The sequence below is a fragment of the Podarcis gaigeae genome (genome assembly GCF_964106915.1).
Source record: "Podarcis gaigeae genome assembly, chromosome: 16".
In the NCBI taxonomy this organism is placed as follows: domain Eukaryota; kingdom Metazoa; phylum Chordata; class Lepidosauria; order Squamata; family Lacertidae; genus Podarcis; species Podarcis gaigeae.
In genome coordinates this window covers 28,611,045-28,628,368 of record NC_139693.1, presented here as the reverse complement: position 1 = coordinate 28,628,368, position 17,324 = coordinate 28,611,045, and the positions used below count along the sequence as shown (strand labels likewise).

The 17,324-nt window shown below is 45.3% G+C and overlaps 1 protein-coding gene across 1 annotated transcript in view; it reads left to right on the top strand.

Annotated features, from left to right (window-relative positions):
* Positions 1 to 5,063: 5,063 nt before the first annotated feature.
* Positions 5,064 to 17,324, top strand: part of SLC25A1 (solute carrier family 25 member 1) — a 51,081-nt gene continuing 38,820 nt past the window's right edge. Inside the window, exon 1 of the mRNA XM_083717603.1 lies at positions 5,064 to 5,437. Coding sequence (XP_083573729.1) covers positions 5,323 to 5,437 — 115 coding nt within the window. The 5' untranslated portion in view covers positions 5,064 to 5,322. The remainder of the gene's footprint in view (positions 5,438 to 17,324) is intronic.

Sequence of the window (17,324 nt, the reverse complement as noted above, 5' to 3'; positions counted from 1 at the left end):
CCAGTGTCCACTGTGTGGTTTGAAACAAGGGGGCTGGAGGGGAGGTGCTGTGTCAGCCGAAGGAGGTGCTTGTAGCAACCATTTAAATGCCCACAATTCTTTTCCTTGGCCGTGTTCTAGGACTAAACCAGAGGGGTTGTTTCCAAGTCAAAACCGGAGTCAGCTGAGCTGTGGCTCCCATAGCTGTGGAAGTGCAACGGCTTTTATGCATTCGTGGAAAGCGGCGTAAGCCCCAAACGCTGTGCTAGTAAATCGATGAGTGTCAGAGCTGGGTGGCATGTTGCTAAATTGTCTGAAGCCAGTATGGCATCAGATCGCGATACCAGTTTCAGACAATATGAGCTGGCAGTACATTGCTCTGGCTCAAATTGCCTGCAGGCAGACGGATGGCCTGAGATGATTCTCAGCGATCACCTTTTCAGGCTGTGTCGTCCTGCCTGCCTGTGCCTTTGAGGAAGCCACCCCCCCCGGAAAGCTCATGCAAGCCAGAACGGTATGGGGGCTCACTCAGCTTGGGGGGCAGAAGGAGCCCCTCTGGCTCACATGAGCCTGAGCGGTATGGGGGCTTCCTCAGTAGGGCTGGGTGACGCAGCCAAGATACATTCCAGACACTCTGATACATCAGCATATACGGATATTTAGCTGCTGATACGTCACAATGTTGAAAACCAGGTATCGCCCAGCCCTACTGTCAAATCTAGTAACTGCCTTCAATTTGCAGTGACGTGTTTACTGTTCAGTGTGCTTGTTTTCACCACTGTAGCTTTCTTAATGCTCTCCCTGCTCCCACAAAAGAGAATATGTCACCTAAGGTTAAAACCAAACTTCCCATTGATTTGTATTTGGGAACCATGAAGCACAGGGGTGTCAATTCTGATGTAGTTTGGAGTCCAAAGACAAGCCTTACCTTTACCAAATAATATTCCCTTGTATGTCGTGGCAAAGATACTGGCCGGGTCTAGGACAGCACAAAAACAGTTGGCATTTGCTGCCCTTGAAAGTACCGTATTTTTCGCTCTGTAAGATACACCAGACCACAAGACGCACCTAGTTTTTGGAGGAGGAAAACAAGGAAAAAAAAAAAATTCTGAATCTCAGAAGCCAGAACAGCAAGAGGGATCACTGCACAGTGAAAGCAGCAATCCCTCTTGCTGTTCTGGCTTCTGGGATAGCTGTGCAGCCTGCATTCGCTCCATAAGACACACATTTCCCCTTACTTTTTAGGAGGGAAAAAGTGAGTCTTACAGAGCAAAAAATACGGTATCTTGGTCTCTTGCAAGGTCCTATTTTACCATAATAAGCAAGAGCTCCTTGAAAGCTCATAACACTAAGCTCGGCTGAATGCTTCAAGTTTCTGGACGGTTAAAAGGCTCACCAGCCACATGTGATTTCCCTTTTCTTATGCTGCCTCTGTTTGTTTTTCCTTTTTAAAATCTTGCTAAACTGAATAAAATGGCAAGTAACTTTCCGCAGGCAGGCATTCAATAGTCCTGTGTACAGGATTCCTAAGTTCAAAGGTGTTGTGGGTTTTGCTTTGTCTTTAATGAAACTTGATGTGTATGTTGGCCCTTAGCACAAGATTTTTGTGGAGCTTGCAATAAGCAAAAAGCAATTGAACTAAAAAGTAAAAACAAGTGTTATAGGGAAATGATAGATACACACCCACACCCACAAACCCAAACACAAATCCCTCAATGAAAAACTGATTAATTTTTTTGAGAGACTTGTACATACATAGCCACTCACAGTAGGATTTTCATAGTGGTTGTCACTAAACTTTGGTCCTGACTTTTCCTCCCCAAGGAGCCTGGGCTGGCAAGCAAAAAAGCAGCAAAACCATATGATCAAAATAAAAGCATTAATATCTAAAAACATTTGTAAATGTTCATATATTCACAAAATAATTAAAAGGTGGCTGAGAACAGTTACAGATATCAATTTTCCAGGTGAACAGGAATGTTGAATGTTTTTAAATTCCTCCTGTCTCTTAAGTGGGGGGGACAAAGACCACCTCACCAGGAAAGGTCATACAAAAATGGTGAACTACGGCTGAAGAGGCCCCGTCAACGGTCAGTGCTAACCAGACAGCACCCAGCAGTGACTTCAGCAACAGGGTCTCTCCGGCCCATTACAATTGTACCTTGGAACTCGGACGTTTTAGCTCCTGAATGCCACAAACCCAGGAGTGTTCTAGTTTGCGAACGTTTTTTGGAAGCCGAACGTCTAATGGGGCTTCTGATTGATCAGAAGCCATACTTTGGTTTCCGAATGTTTTGGAAGTCAAATGGACTTCCAGAACAGATTCCGTTCGACTTCCAAGGTACGACTCTATAGGACTTGAGATGGTTGTGCAACACACTACTGTGCCAGCAGTTGCCAAAGCAGCAGATAAAGGGATTCGGGTTGATGGGAAGGAGACAGGGATTCACTGTTGAGAGGTTAACAGAAGGGGCTGCAATGATGCTTCAAGTCCCTTGCATCTGCCAAGATGGGAATTAGTGGTAGGTTTATCCTTGCATGGGCACAGCACATCTGAGGTTCATTTCTCTAAACTGTCAGGCTGCATTTTAATTGGTGTCCCCGTTAGGAACCGAAGTGCCATGATTGTATAGCAGAACTAAAACACAAGTACAATAATTGTAATTGTTGTTTAGTCATTTAGTTGTGTCCAACTCTTCGTGACCCCATGGACCAGAGCACGCCTGGCACTCCTGTCTTCTACTGCCTCCCGCAGTTTGGTCAAACTCATGCTGGTAGCTTCAAGAACACTGTCCAACTATCTCGTCCTCTGTCGTCCCCTTCTCCTTGTGCCCTCCATTTTCCCAACATCAGGGTCTTTTCTCATGAGGTGGCCAAAGTATTGGAGCCTCAGTTTCAGGATCCAGTGAGCACTCAGGGCTGATTTCCTTAAGAATGGATAGGTTTGATCTTCTTGCAGTCCATGGGACTCTCAAGAGTCTCCTCCAGCACCATAATTACAGGTCCTTTTAGAAACTGCAGATCGCAAGCACCATAGCCAGTGAGCCATTTAACCTCTCTCTCTGTCTGTCTTGGCATGTGTGTGCATCGTACCAAAGAAAACACTTGTTTTAGAAATACCGTCATTCCCACAATTTTTAATAAATTGAAATAAAAGAATTAAGCTTCCTTTTTTTTAGGAGAGCTGCAACACACCACGGTTTGAATGAATGATTGATTTATTACGGCCATTGGCCCATATCTAAAAACAATACATCAAAATTTATCCATAAACAATACAATTTAAACAGTTCCAAGTTAAAACACCCCTATAAAACCAATTTTACTTCAATTAAGTAAACTATACACACCACGGTTCTAGAGTTGTTAATTGTGAGTTTCCCATCTCACGAAGGAACATACCTTAATTGAAATGCTGTGAGCCAGCATAAATTTAATAGCCACTTGTAATCAAAATTCATCCAGTGCCCCTTTAACCTCATTGTGTTCCTTGAACACTGGGGTGCTGAACAGACCCTACTATTTAGGAAGTGGGCTGTGGTGGCAGTTGCCTATTACTGGTAGGGCAGAGGGCAAGGAGACCACCAGTAGGTGGTGCCAGAGATGGAAGGTTGTACCTTCCAGAACCTGTTGGATTGCATCTTGACTCCCTGATGTAGCCGAAACCTGCCTATCCTGACTGGCCCTTACATTCTGCAGTCTTAGTAGGTTTTGGGGAAAGCCTTAATCCCTCTGACCCTAATGAGAGATTCTAGGAAAGCCCATCACTATCACTGAGCTGTGGGTCTTCTCTATGAAATTAATGCCTTCTTACGTGCAGAAGTAGGAAACCTGAGAGAGTGGAGTGGAATTAATGGGTATTTAATTAGCCCAACAGAAGAGGAGGAGGAGGATGATAATAATAATAATTTTTCATTTGTACCCCGCCCATCTGGCTGAATTTCCCCTGCCACTCTGGGCAGCTTCCAAGATTAAAAATACATAAAAAACTTCCCTAAACACTCTGTACTTCATTAAGGCTAACTGAGCGTTCTGGGAAATTGACAATGCAAAGTTATCGAAGAACCAGTTACAGATAGGTAGCCGTGTTGGTCTGCCATAGTCAAAACAAAAAAAATTCCTTCCAGTAGCACCTTAAAGACCAACTAAGTCAGTTCTTGGTATGAGCTTTCGTGTGCATGCACACTTCTTCAGATACCTGAAAGCTCATACCAAGAACTGACTTAGTTGGTCTTTAAGGTGCTACTGGAAGGAATTTTTTTTTGTTTTATCGAAGAACGTTTTACTGGCAAACCCCATTAAAGAGAAACATCCCAGCCCGGGACTCACTGGGGGGCACGTGGAAGGCAGGGAATGAGTCTGACCACAAGTACCACCCGGAGAATGGAAGTGTTAAATTTAATTCATAAATAAAAGCGAGTCTGATTTTTTAAAAACCAAAACAAATGCAACTTTCTCCGTAGTTTCTGCTCACCCTGCAGAAATCGCAGCGCCACCTTAAATAGTAGGCAGGTTCTTAAAGCTCCAGTAGCAGCAGCAGACTTCGCAATCAGGCCCTTCCCTGTGTTCCTAAGTAAGACCTACCGCTCTGCCTAGCCCAGTGTTGTCTACACGGACTGGCAGCAGCTCCCCAGGGTTCACAAACAGGGAGATGTCGCGGATTGAAGCCGGTCCCTTCTGCAAGCCAAGCAGCTACTCCAAAGCAGGAACTGTGCGACGCTGCTTTCACTAACACCATCCTTCAATTTGCAAAAAACCACAAAACACCACCCCAGCAAACCGGACACCCCACCTACTCCTGAGAAACGGATCGCTTGCACTCCCTGGTTGCTCACTCAGCAGCACAGCGTGAGAATCTTAATCGCAGAGTCGTGGGTTCGAATCCCGAGCGGCGGGGGGAATTCCTGCATTGGGGGGGGGGTGCGCTAGATCCCGCGTGGCCCCTTCCCACTGTGCGATCTTCGGGGAAAGCAAAAGCGAGGCAGCCCCAATCCTGGCAGCTGCCTCCTCCTCCACCTCCTTTTCCGCCCGTCCCTCCTTCAAGCATTAAAAGCCAATGGCGAGCCCGTGACGCTGGCTGCGTGGCTAGGGGCTGCCCCACCTCCGCTCGCGGGAAAAGGGGGCGGCGGCGGCGCCCGCCTTGGCTAGCTGGATAGGATCGGCTCCCGGCAGTATATAGAAGAAGCCCTGGCTGGGGATCCGGCGGCGGCAGCAGTAGCGTTCTGGCAATTTCCTCCAGCTCCTGCTTCCTTTGCACTTGGATCAACTCGCCCCCCCCCCGCCAGTTCTGCTGCTTTTGCAAAACTGTCCCGTCTGTCGGTGGGTCGGATCCTGCAACCCATCATGTCTCCATCCTCGACGCCCTTCGTCAGTCCATTCGCCAGACCTCGCTGCTTGGCTGCAGCGGCTCCGGCGGGCAAAACCAAACTTACCCATCCGGGCAAAGCCATCTTAGCAGGTAAACAAACCGGAGTGGCTGCAGAAACCTTTTATATTGTGACTTTGTTGGACGGGGCGGGCGGGTAGGGGGGGAATGGATCTGCTCTAAGGTGGATCGGCTCTCAAAGCTTGCTGCATTTGATGTTTTTTTTAAACGCGCCGCAAAAAAAAATCGCTTTGAACTTCTCTCCCCCCCAACTGAGCCCCACCCTCTAGGAAAAGTTTGCAACTCAAAACTTCCCCCTTTCAAAAGCGGATTTTGTTAAGAGCTCCTCGTTTGGGGAGGGATCCCTGCTTCTTGATTTGTACCCAAAGTTCTCTTTTGCAAGAGCAAGTCTGGGCTGGTGGAAAGAATCGTGCAAAGATCAGATGGTGCCGCTTTGCGAGGTGTGTGTGTGTGTGTTTGTGCGTCTATTATCTCTCCCCTCCAGCCGCCGCCTTTCCTCTCTTTTTTTGCAACCGGTAGTACATGAAACAACAAGCCACTCGCGACCCCGCCCCTTCTCGGGTGCTGTTCATTGCTGATTGGCGGATGGGAATGGGCTGCGCCCCGCGCGAGCCTCTCTGTTGTTGACTAGTTGGCTGGATGCTCAAGTTCCTAGTCCCTGGGGTTTGCTTTGCCTCTTGAGCTATGGGAGTAGCCTCCTGTCTGGGGAAACAGTTAATGGGCCCTTCTGCAATGGTGTTCCGTTGTGGGTGCGTTCTGCAAAGCATTCTAGACGAGATAACAGCGCATCAACAGTGGATTTAATTCTAATTTATTACTGTACAGTGGTACCTCGGGTTACAAACGCTTCAGGTTACATACGCTTCAGGTTACAGACTCCACTAACCCAGAAATAGTGCTTCAGGTTAAGAACTTTGCTTCAGGATGAGAACAGAAATCACACGGCAGCAGCAGGAGGCCCCATTAGCTAAAGTGGTGCTTCAGGTTAAGAGCAGTTTCAGGTTAAGTACGGATCTACGGAACGAATTAAGTACTTAACCCGAGGTACCACTGTAGCCACCTTCCTAGAGAAACAGTTAATGGGCCCTTCTGCAATGGTGTTCCGTTGTGGGTGCGTTCTGCAAAGCGTTCTATACGAGATAACAGTGCATCGACAGTGGATTTAATTCTAATTTATTACTGTACAGTGGTACCTCGGGTTACATACACTTCAGGTTACATACTCCTCAGGTTACAGACTCCACTAACCCAGAAATAGTGCTTCAGCTTAAGAACTTTGTTTCAGGATGAGAACAGAAATCATGCTCCGGCGGCACAGCGGCAGTGGGAGGCCCCATTAGCTAAAGTGGTGCTTCAGGTTAAGAGCAGTTTCAGGTTAAGTACGGATCTCCGGAACGTATTAAGTACTTAACCCGAGGTACCACTGTAGCCACCTTTCTAGAGAAACAGTTAATGGGCCCTTCTGCAATGGTGTTCCGTTGTGGGTGTGTTCTGCAAAGCGTTCTAGACGAGATTACAGCGCATCAACAATGGATTTAATTCTAATTTATTACTGTACAGTGGTACCTCGGGTTACAGACGCTTCAGGTTACATACGCTTCAGGTTACAGACTCCACTAACCCAGAAATAGTGCTTCAGGTTAAGAACTTTGCTTCAGGATGAGAACAGAAATCACACGGCAGCAGCAGGAGGCCCCATTAGCTAAAGTGGTGCTTCAGGTTAAGAGCAGTTTCAGGTTAAGTACGGATCTCCGGAACGAATTAAGTACTTAACCCGAGGTACCACTGTAGTTGTTCCCTCTGGCCACCATATTGTCAGTTTCTGGAGTGGCACAGCAAAAGAGTGGACCCCCCACTCTCCCCTAGAACATTTGTGGTGTGAAAAGCTATAGGATTTCATCAGGAAGTTCTAGGACATGGGTAGGCAAACTAAGGCCCTGGGGGCCGGATCCGGCCCAATCGCCTTCTAAATCCAGCCCCCGGACAGTCCGGGAATCAGTATGTTTTTACATGAGCAGAATGTGTCCTTTTATTTAAAATGCATCTCCGGGTTATTTGTGGGGCATAGGAATTCGTTCTCTCCCCCCCCAAAAAATATAGTCCGGCCCCCCACAAGGTCTGAGGGACAGTGGACCGGCCCCCTGCTGAAAAAGTTTACTGACCCCTCTTCTAGGACATGCGCTGGTTGGAAAGGAAGTACAGTTACATACCTCAGGTTACATATGCTTTAGGTTACAGACTCCGCTAACTCAGAAATAGTACCTCGGGTTAAGAACTTTACTTCAGGGTAAGAACAGAAATTGTGCTCCGGCGGCAGCAGGAGGCCCCATTAGCTAAAGTGGTGCTTCAGGTTAAGAACAGTTTCAGGTTAAGAACGGACCTCCAGAACGCATTAAGTACTTAACCCGAGGTACCACTGTATGTGCAACAGCCCCAAAACTTTTGCAGGTGCAAATAATATTGATGCATAACCAATGAAAAACACCTAATGTTCTCTGGACTTTTAATGCAATGCCTGGTGCTTTGGTTTTGACACCTAAAAATCTGGCTCCTTCAAAAGACTTGTCTTTTCCGTATCTGCTCAACAACACTTCTTTTGGAGGGTCTTCTTCCTGATTGGTGGTTAAAATGACTATTTGTTAGTTCTGGTGCTTGAGGACAATGGGCAGATGCTTAGCAAAAAAAGTTTTTGTTTTTTAAAAAATGATTCCTAAAGCTGTGTTTGTTTCTTTTTAAATTTGATTTTTTTATTGATACAACTGAAAAAAAGGAAAGAAAGCAAAAATAGAAACAAAAATAACAAAAAACACAAAGCTTTCTTAACAAAATAATAAAGCGAAAATTGGTCTTGGAACTATAGACCCAACCTCCAGTCTATTCCTTATTTCATTTATGTATTACATCTTAAGCCTCATGTCTAACTTGAAACTATTACTGTGAAATTCTTCAAATGCTGCAACAGAATTTAAACTGCTATAATTATAAACTTTAAAGACCTCCCATTTTGAAACAAATTCCTGTTTTGGTTTATTCTTTATTTTTTTCTAAAGCCATGTTTCGATGGCTAGGTGAGCCTTTGGTCTGATCCCACTCATCTTATGATGAACTACAAAACTCTTCACAGTTTGGGATCTGTTTACTTGAGAGACTGCCTTCTCCCATGTATTCCCAACTCAACTGCTTTGATTTGAGAAAACTGGCACAGTTACTGGTTCCACATAAAACACCTGCACTTCTGAGAAATCAATATTTTAGTGTGGCAGCACAGGTAGACTTTGGAACTCCCTGCTTGTTGACACCAGGCAGACGCCTTCACTACTTTTTCTTTTTTATTTTCTTTTTGGTGCCTGCAAAAATAAACAACTATCTGATTTTCAGAAGACATCTGAAGGCAGCCCTGTTTAGGGAAGCTTTTAATATTTGATAAATTATTGTATTTTAATATTTTGCTGGAAGCCACCCAGAGTGGCTGGGGAAAGCCAGCCCGATGGGCAGGGTATAAATAAAATAATAATAATAATAATTATTATTATTATTATTATTACAGGGTATATAATAATAATAATAATAATAATAATAATAATAATAGTAATAGTAATAGTAACAGTAATAGTAACAGTAAAAATAATAATAAAATGTTTGTTTAGGCATGCCCACTCAGACATGTAAAATGTGGACATGCATTTTAATCTGCTTTTTAGCATAAGATTCATTTGTAATTATTTTTTAATGTTTTAAATAGTTGTGTGTAACGTCTTTTACTGATGAAATGAATACGGTTATAAAACATCAAATTATTATAATGAGAAATGTGAGATGGAATACAGTTTTTCATAACAAAACAATTTCTTATTAGAGCAGCATTATAAAGGAAGAGAAAATGAGCAGCTCGTATATTAATATGAATGTTTCGGACTGTTGGTAGATCTCTGTCCTCCGTAAAACTGTTATATCCCCTATTAAAGCTATCTAAGGCTGTATACATATCATACTTTTAAAGCACACACAGTCCAAGAATTCTCGGAGCTGTAGCGTACCCCCAAAGAGCTATAACTCCCAGCACCCTTAACAAACTACGGTTTCCTGGGTGCTGCTTTTTCTAGGTGCTTTAAATGTATGGTGTGCTCTCAGCCTAGGCCTATAGAATGACTCCACTTTCTGGAGCCTTTTGTCAATTTTTTTTTTTGGGGGGGGGGGGGGAGATTCCCTTACTCCAGTTTCCTTCCAAATATTAGAATGCATATTTTTCTCTTAATTTTAGAACAGTTCCCCCCAGTGATGGCTGCTGTGGGGTTTGTGTTTCGGCATTAATCTTGCACCAGCAGCTCTGTTTGAACAAGCTGGGCTCTCCCCTTCTTGCCAAGCCAGTTGCGACATAGCAGCAAGCGAGCAAGAGCGCATGGCTAGCGTTGTTCCAGCGCTTAATTGCATTAAACAAGCCGATCTGACAGAGAAAGGTAATCAGCTGCCTCCCAGCCGCCAGCCCTCTTAGACTGGCGGGAATTAATTCAGGGGATGCCTTTATCTTGTTAAAAATGCTTCTTATCCAACTCTAGAGCAGCCAAGAACATAGGAGGCTGTCTTGCATGGAACTAGACCAGGGGTCTATATTGCTCAGTACTGCTTACACTGGTTGGCAGCAGCTTTCCTAGGATCCAGACAGGAAATATTCCCAAACTTTGTTAGAGGTGCCGGGAATTGAACCAGGCAGAATTGAAGCAGGAGACAGGGCAGATGTTCTGTCACTGAGCTGTGGCTCTTCCCCAATATCCGAGGAGCACAAACTTGTACAAAGTCAAACCAGTGGTCATCTTGCATAGTATTGTCTGCACTGACTGCCAGCAGCTTTTCGGGGCTAGCCTCTTTCCTTGTCTTACCTGGAGAATTCAGCATTAGAAACTCGGGTATATAACCTGGGGGCCAAATGGCAGCTAGAATCTACGTTGCGGCCACCACAACAGAATGTCTATTGGCCAGGGAGGTTGGGCTGCATGACCCTCGAGATCCCTTCCAGTGCTACCTGAAGGAGTGTCTCCACCCCCATCGTTCTGCCTGGACACTGAGGTCCAGCTCTGAGGGTCTTCTGGCAGTTCCCTCCTGTGAGAAGCGAAGTTACAGGGAACCAGGCAGAGGGCCTTCTTGGTGGTGGTGCCTGCCCTGTGGAATGTCTTCCCACCAAATGTCAAGGAAATGAACAACTATCTGACTTTTAGAAGACATCTGAAGGCAGCCCTGTTTAGGGAAGTTTTTTATGTCTGATGTTTTATTGCGTTTTCGATATCCTGTTGGGACGCGGGTGGCGCTGTGGGTTAAACCACAGAGCCCAGGGCTTGCCGATCAGAAGGTTGGCAGTTCAAATCCCCGCGACGGGGCAAGGTCCCGTTGCTCGGTCCCTGCTCCTGCCAACCTAGCAGTTCGAAAGCATGAACTGCAAGTAGATAAATAGGTACCGCTCTGGCGGGAAGCTAAACGGCGTTTCCGTGTGCTGCTCTGGTTCACCAGAAGCGGCTTAGTCATGCTGGCCACATGACCCGGAAGCTGTACGCCGGTTCCCTCGGCCAATAAAGTGAGATGAGCACCACAACCCCAGAGTTGTCTGCGACTGGACCTAATTGTCAGGGGTCCCTTTACCTTTTAATATCCTGTTGGAAGCTGCCCAGAGTGGCTGAGAGGCCTGAGCAGATGGGCAGGGTATAAGTAATAAATAATAATAATAATAATAGTTAATAATAATAATAAATAATAACAATTCTACGCTTATATTATCTCAGCTACATTGCTTGACAACAATTCCTTAGTCCCTGTATGCAAGAAGGGAACGCACACAGTGGAAATGGAAATGGTATTAACTGTGGACTAGGAGAGAGGTTTTTGAACTGTAGTTGCTAACCTGGCCCCCAGAAATCTCCACTTCGTTGCAATCGGACCTGCGCCAGTAGCAAAATGCACCTGGCACCTGGCTAATTTCGAACACTGCTGGAGACAGATCTGGGACCTCTGCATGCAAAGGATGTGCTCTAAAACTGAGCTGAGACCCTCCGCATAAAGTACGAGTGGGGAATATATGTCCTTCTGGAAGTTGGGTGTGTGTGTTGTTGGTTGGTTTCTGTTCTTGTTTTTATTACGTGTTTTCCATTTTTTTAAAAAAATACTGTACTTTTATGTTGTGAACTGCCCTGAGATCTATGGATAGAGGTCAGTACAGTGGTGCCCCGCAAGACGAATGCCTCGCAAGACGAAAAACTCGCTAGACGAAAGGGTTTTCCATTTTTTGAGGTGCTTTGCAAGACGAATTTCCCTATGGGCTTGCTTCGCAAGACGAAAACGTCTTGCGAGTCTTGCGAGTTTTTCCCCTTCCTCCCTTTTTCTAAGCCGCTAAGCCGCTGATAGCGCTAATCCGCCAAGCCACTAATGGCCGTTCTTCGCAAGACGAAAAAACCGCTAGACGAAGAGACTCGCGGAACGAATTATTTTCGTCTCGCAAGGCACCACTGTATACAAATTCAAAATAAATACTGTGGTACCTCGGGTTGCAGACGCTTCCGGTTACAGACGCTTCAGGTTACAGACTCTGCTAACTCAGAAATAGTACCTCGGGTTAAGAACTTTACCTCGGGATGAGAACAGAAATCGTGCTCCAGCGGCAGTGGGAGGCCCCATTAGCTAAAGTGGTACCTCAGGTTAAGAACAGTTTCAGGTTAAGAATGGACCTCCGGAACGAATTAAGTTCTTAACCCGAGGTACCACTGTAAACGCCCATCCTCTCTGACCATCGGCCATGTTGACCGGGGCTGATGGGCGTTGGAGTCCAACAACTTACGGAACCGGCGCCATGTTGACTAGCTCTGGTCTACACGGACCTGCATTAGTTCTTCAAAGCTTCAGTCTGTTGTTTTTACCAGACCTGACTGAAGATGCTTGGAGAATTGTAGGTTGGGAACTGACAGGCATTGCGTCAAAACTGTCCTGCAGAGAGTTATCTTTTTTCCTTCTGTTCACCTGTCCTAGGATCTGAAAGTACCTTTTTGTCACCAGCCAGACTTCCCATCCCTGGGCTCAGTTGGGAGTGAAAAGTGTAGTAGTCTGGCACCTGTCCTTATATTCCTAGATTGCCACTCCATCCCAATTGACTCCTTTTGGCCCCACCTGAACCGTGCATTTAAAGCAGTGTCATACTCCGTTCAGCAAACAAATGGTGCATATTAGCAAAATATGCGCAAACTGCGCCAATGTAGCTCATAAGTGTTGTGGAGCACAAAATGCCAACAAACCGGACAAATAAAATTGCACACCAACCCCGCCTACCCTTTGCCCTCCCCCCGCTCCTGATCAACCCCCCTTGCTTTGCCCCACCCTCCTTGCCAATCTCCCACAACTCACCCCAAGCCCCTCCCCTCTTCCTCAAGCCCCTCCTTCTCTGAGCCCCTCCCTTTTTAAAGGCAGCGGGAGGCCCTTCGCAAAGCCTCTCTCCCCTTTGTTAAACCTCTCTGCAGGCACATTTGCCAAAGGGGGAGAGACACCTCCATTAAACAGCTTGCCTGGACCAGCCAGCCGTTCCCCACAGTGCAGTTGGTGTGGCTGCAGAGCGTGACGACATCCTACATCTTCTATGTGTATAGGAAGATAAACTGTCACAAAACCCAAAGACGTTTTGACCTTGGTCTTCCTCAGGGGTCTCCATGCTGCCTACTTGACAACTTAGGATATAAATAGATGTGTGTTGCTTTTTCCCTCACCATTCTTTAAACCCATTCCTTTTGGGGGGGGGTATGAATTCACATTAGTCTGCCACTGCTTTTTTTGATCCCAATCTTTTTAGCACACCCTGCCACTGGGTCAAGTCTTTACTTGCCACCACCAACGTATTTGCTTGGCTCTTAAATTTCTCTGTCCCAGGGAGGTAGCGGTTAAAACCAGTTCCCTTTTTGGAGAGGCCTTGATGGTTTTATTCTGTGAGCACACACAGGTTTGAAATGATCCATCAGCCTCCCTCGCATTTGTGGGCACCTCTTCCTGACAGCTGGCTGACGTTGCCAGCATGTACCCTTCATTTTTCAGTTTGAAAGGTTGCGCGCTCTGAATACGAAAAAAGGGTGTTCGTCTCCATGCCCAGAACACTCTAAAAGAGCGATTCTGACGAGAGAGCACGCTTACAAATCTTGTTTCGTGTGTCCTTGCAAAAATTTGGAATAGTTTTGAGCGATGAAGGGTATGAGAGCACCTGGGGGCAGAGAGAGTGGGTGGCTTCGTAGAGGTAAGAAAGAGAGACCCACTTAAGGTGTGGGCTTTGTGTGGGTAGGCCGGCGATCCGGCAAAATGAGTGTAATAAAGGCTTGATTGTGGCCGTGAAAAGAACAAAGGCTGTCTTGAAAAGCTGAGTGGTGGTTTTTTTCCACACAGACTAGTCCGGTGGAATTCAGATTTTTCAGCTGCCAAGGAATGCTATTAATGTCGATCCATCTGTCAAGGATGGTTTGCATATTGCGGAGGATTCTGGGATGTGAGCAGAATGTGTATCCCCAAAACACACGGGAGTCTCTTGGGTATTCCCTTTGCTTGCGCAAGCGGTGCATCCTTGAGTGCTCGCAGCATGCAGCCATAGCTGTTCTTTATAGAAGACCATGGGTTGTGGTGAACCAACAGCGTCCTTTGGGACAATCCATCTGCCGATAACAGTAATCCTATGAAAAGGCCTGGTAGATCAACCATTACTTGCAGTGCTGTGGGCAGCGGGGGGCAATTTGCAATTTAATGAGGCTAAAACTCAAACCTCCATGTCAACTGAACACTTCTCTGAATTTTTGCAGTGCAAATCTCCAGCCAAATAGTATGTACATATTAGGGGAAAGTCTGCATGAAAGCGCATGTATTGAGGAAACTTAACATATACAATTGCTTTATACTGGGGGGAAATGGCTTGCAAAAAATATGTGCGTTGGGGCAAACGGCCTGCAAAAAGCGTGTTTCGTTAGGAGAAATTTGCACTAAGATTGGCTGGTGAATTTTCACTATATATATATATATATATATATATATATATTTAAAAAGTTGCTAATTGCTGCAAAAATTAGAACTGAATCTGAGTGAAAAATGGAGAGGGAACTGAAATTGACTGATGTATCCATTCCCTAATGCCAAGCCTGATTTGCTTGTAAACTCTTGAGTCAATGCATCATGTTAAGTGAGCCAATGCTTTGCTTCCTGACATGAATCTTAAGGTATCAGACCATCTAGGTTCCTTCTTTCCCTTCCTCCTCATCAGAACGATATGTTTGGCACCAGCTTGGCTGCAGGAGTTGCTGGAAGGAAGCGTACAAGCCCCGACTGTCTCAGGGGTTCCACTCCAGATTTGTGCAGACTTTATTCCTTAGCCTTTTCTTCTCCTGAAGATATCCTGCAAGGCAGTGGAAGTTTAGGATCAGAGTTTTCCTTCCCCTAGATGGGCTACCTGCCGAGGTTTATGTGCCCCATCTGGTGTACTATGGTGTACTATTATATGATATTTTGGGGTGATATTGTCTTATTTGGTGTTTCCTTTTGTTGTCATTCAGTCGTGTCCGACTCTTCGTGACCCCCTGGACCAGAGCATGCCAGGCACTCCTGTCTTCCACTGCCTCCCGCAGTTTGGTCAAATTCATGCTGGTAGCTTCAAGAACACTGTCCAACCATCTCGTCCTCTGTCGTCCCCTTCTCCTTGTGCCCTCCATCTTTCCCAACATCAGGCTCTTTTCCAGGGAGTCTTCTCTTCTCATGAGGTGGCCAAAGTATTGGAGCCTCAGCTTCACGATCTGTCCTTCCAGTGAGCACTCAGGGCTGATTTCCTTCAGAACGGATAGGTTTGATCTTTTTGCAGTCCACAGGACTCTCAAGAGCAGGGGTAGGCAACCTAAGGCCCGGTCCAGGAATCAGCGTGTTTTTACATGAGTAGAATGTGTCATTTTATTTGAAATGTGTCTCTGGGTTATTTGTGCAGCCTGCCCGATGTTTTTACATGAGTAGAGTGTGTGCTTTTATTTAAAATGCATCTCTGGGTTATTTGTGGGGTATAGGAATTCATTCATTCCCCCCCCCCCCCAATATAGTCCGGCCCCCCACAAGGTCTGAGGAATGGTGGACCGGCCTACGGCTGAAAAAGGTTTGTGGCCCCTGCTCAGGAGTCTCCTCCAGCACCATAATTCAAAAGCATCAATTCTTCAGCGATCAGCCTTCTTTACGGTCCAGCTCTCACTTCCATCTACTTTCCTTTTATTTAGATGTAATGTTTTCTGGCACTTTATTTTTTTAAAAAAAATAAATATTTATTAAAGTTTTTTGATACAAATGCACAAATAATAAACAACATTGCTTATATCAAAACGTGGTTTCATCACTTCTTTGGACTCCCTCACGTCTCCCGCTCCCACTTACATCGTTAAAAAGTTTTTCCAAGCAAATTATCAACTTGTTTACAATCTTATATCCACTCATTTAAATACAATCTAGCAATTCTCCAAAAGGTTTGTGTTTTCTTTAACCTCACTTATCATCAAATTCAAATCTAATTTAGTGGTGGCCAATTATTTATAATCTAGCATCCTTCTTAACATTCAACCAAATTACAATGTTTTTGTAAATACGTCTTAAATTTCTTCCAGTCTTCCTCGATCCTCTCTTCTCCCAGGTCTCGGATTCTGCCAGTCATCTCGGCCAGTTGCACATAGTCCATCAGCTGCATCTGCCACTCTTCCAGTGTGGGTAGATCTTGCGTTTTCCAGTTCTTAGCGATAAGTATCCTTGCTGCCGTTGTTGCATACAGAAAAAATGTTCGGTCCTTCTTTAGCACCTTCTGGCCGACAATACCCAGAAGGAAGGCCTCTGGTTTCTTAGTGAAGGTATACTTAAATACCTTTTTCAACTCATTATATATCATTTCCCAGAAGACCTTCACTTTAGGGCAAGTCCACCAGAGATGAAAGAATGTTCCTTCATTTTCCTTACATTTCCAACATTTATTATCAGACGAATGGTATATTTTGGCAAGTTTAACTGGGGTCATGTACCACCTATACATCATTTTCATTACATTTTCCTTCAGAGCATTACATGCGGTGAAGTTCAGCCCAGTGGTCCACAACCTTTCCCAGTCCTCAAACATAATGTTATGCCCAATGTCCTGTGCCCATTTTATCATAGCCGATTTAACCGTTTCGTCTTGTGTATTCCATTTTAACAGCAAGTTATACATTCTAGATAGTACCTTAGTCTTTGGTTCTAGCAATTCTGTTTCCAACTACGATTTCTCCTCCTGGAACCCTAACTTTCTGTCATTTTTAAAAACTTCTTTAATCTGAGCGTAATGTAACCAGTCTCGCACTTTATCCTTCATTTTCTCCAAACTCTGCAATTTCCAATTGTCTGTTTTCTGGCACTTTATAGCACAGGACTGATTGCAAATAAATCACGCTAGTTGCTGGGAAAACCAGCGAGAAACGGGGTTTGTGGAATCCCTATTTGCATTTGCTTGGCCGCTGTGAGATCTTGGACTGATCCAGTTCTGTTCTTCTGAGGATTCAAGGCCGGTGGGGGCTTTAGCCATCAAGTCGAAATCAGTAAAAGCAGCCTTGAGCTTTTTCGCATCCTTTGTCTGAAATGCTAGAAAAACCCCTTTGTCATACTTGCTAATGCATTTCCCCCCCTTCTTAATAGCAAAGAGATTGGGCATGTGAGAGACACATGAGGTACAGGCCAGTTCCTGTAAAATAAGGGACAGAACAGGTTGCTTCACCCTCCCTGTGTTATCTTCTGCAATTGTTGACCCACCATGTTTACCAGTCCAGTTTTCTGAGCAAACTCTCTTCTCAGAAGAAGGCTCCCATTTCGTACTTTCCAGTATTTTCCACTCTTGCCTCCCTGCATAGTGTTCTGGGCGTAAGAGTCTCTTTTATCATTGGACTGTAAATGACTTAAATGACAGGCCCCA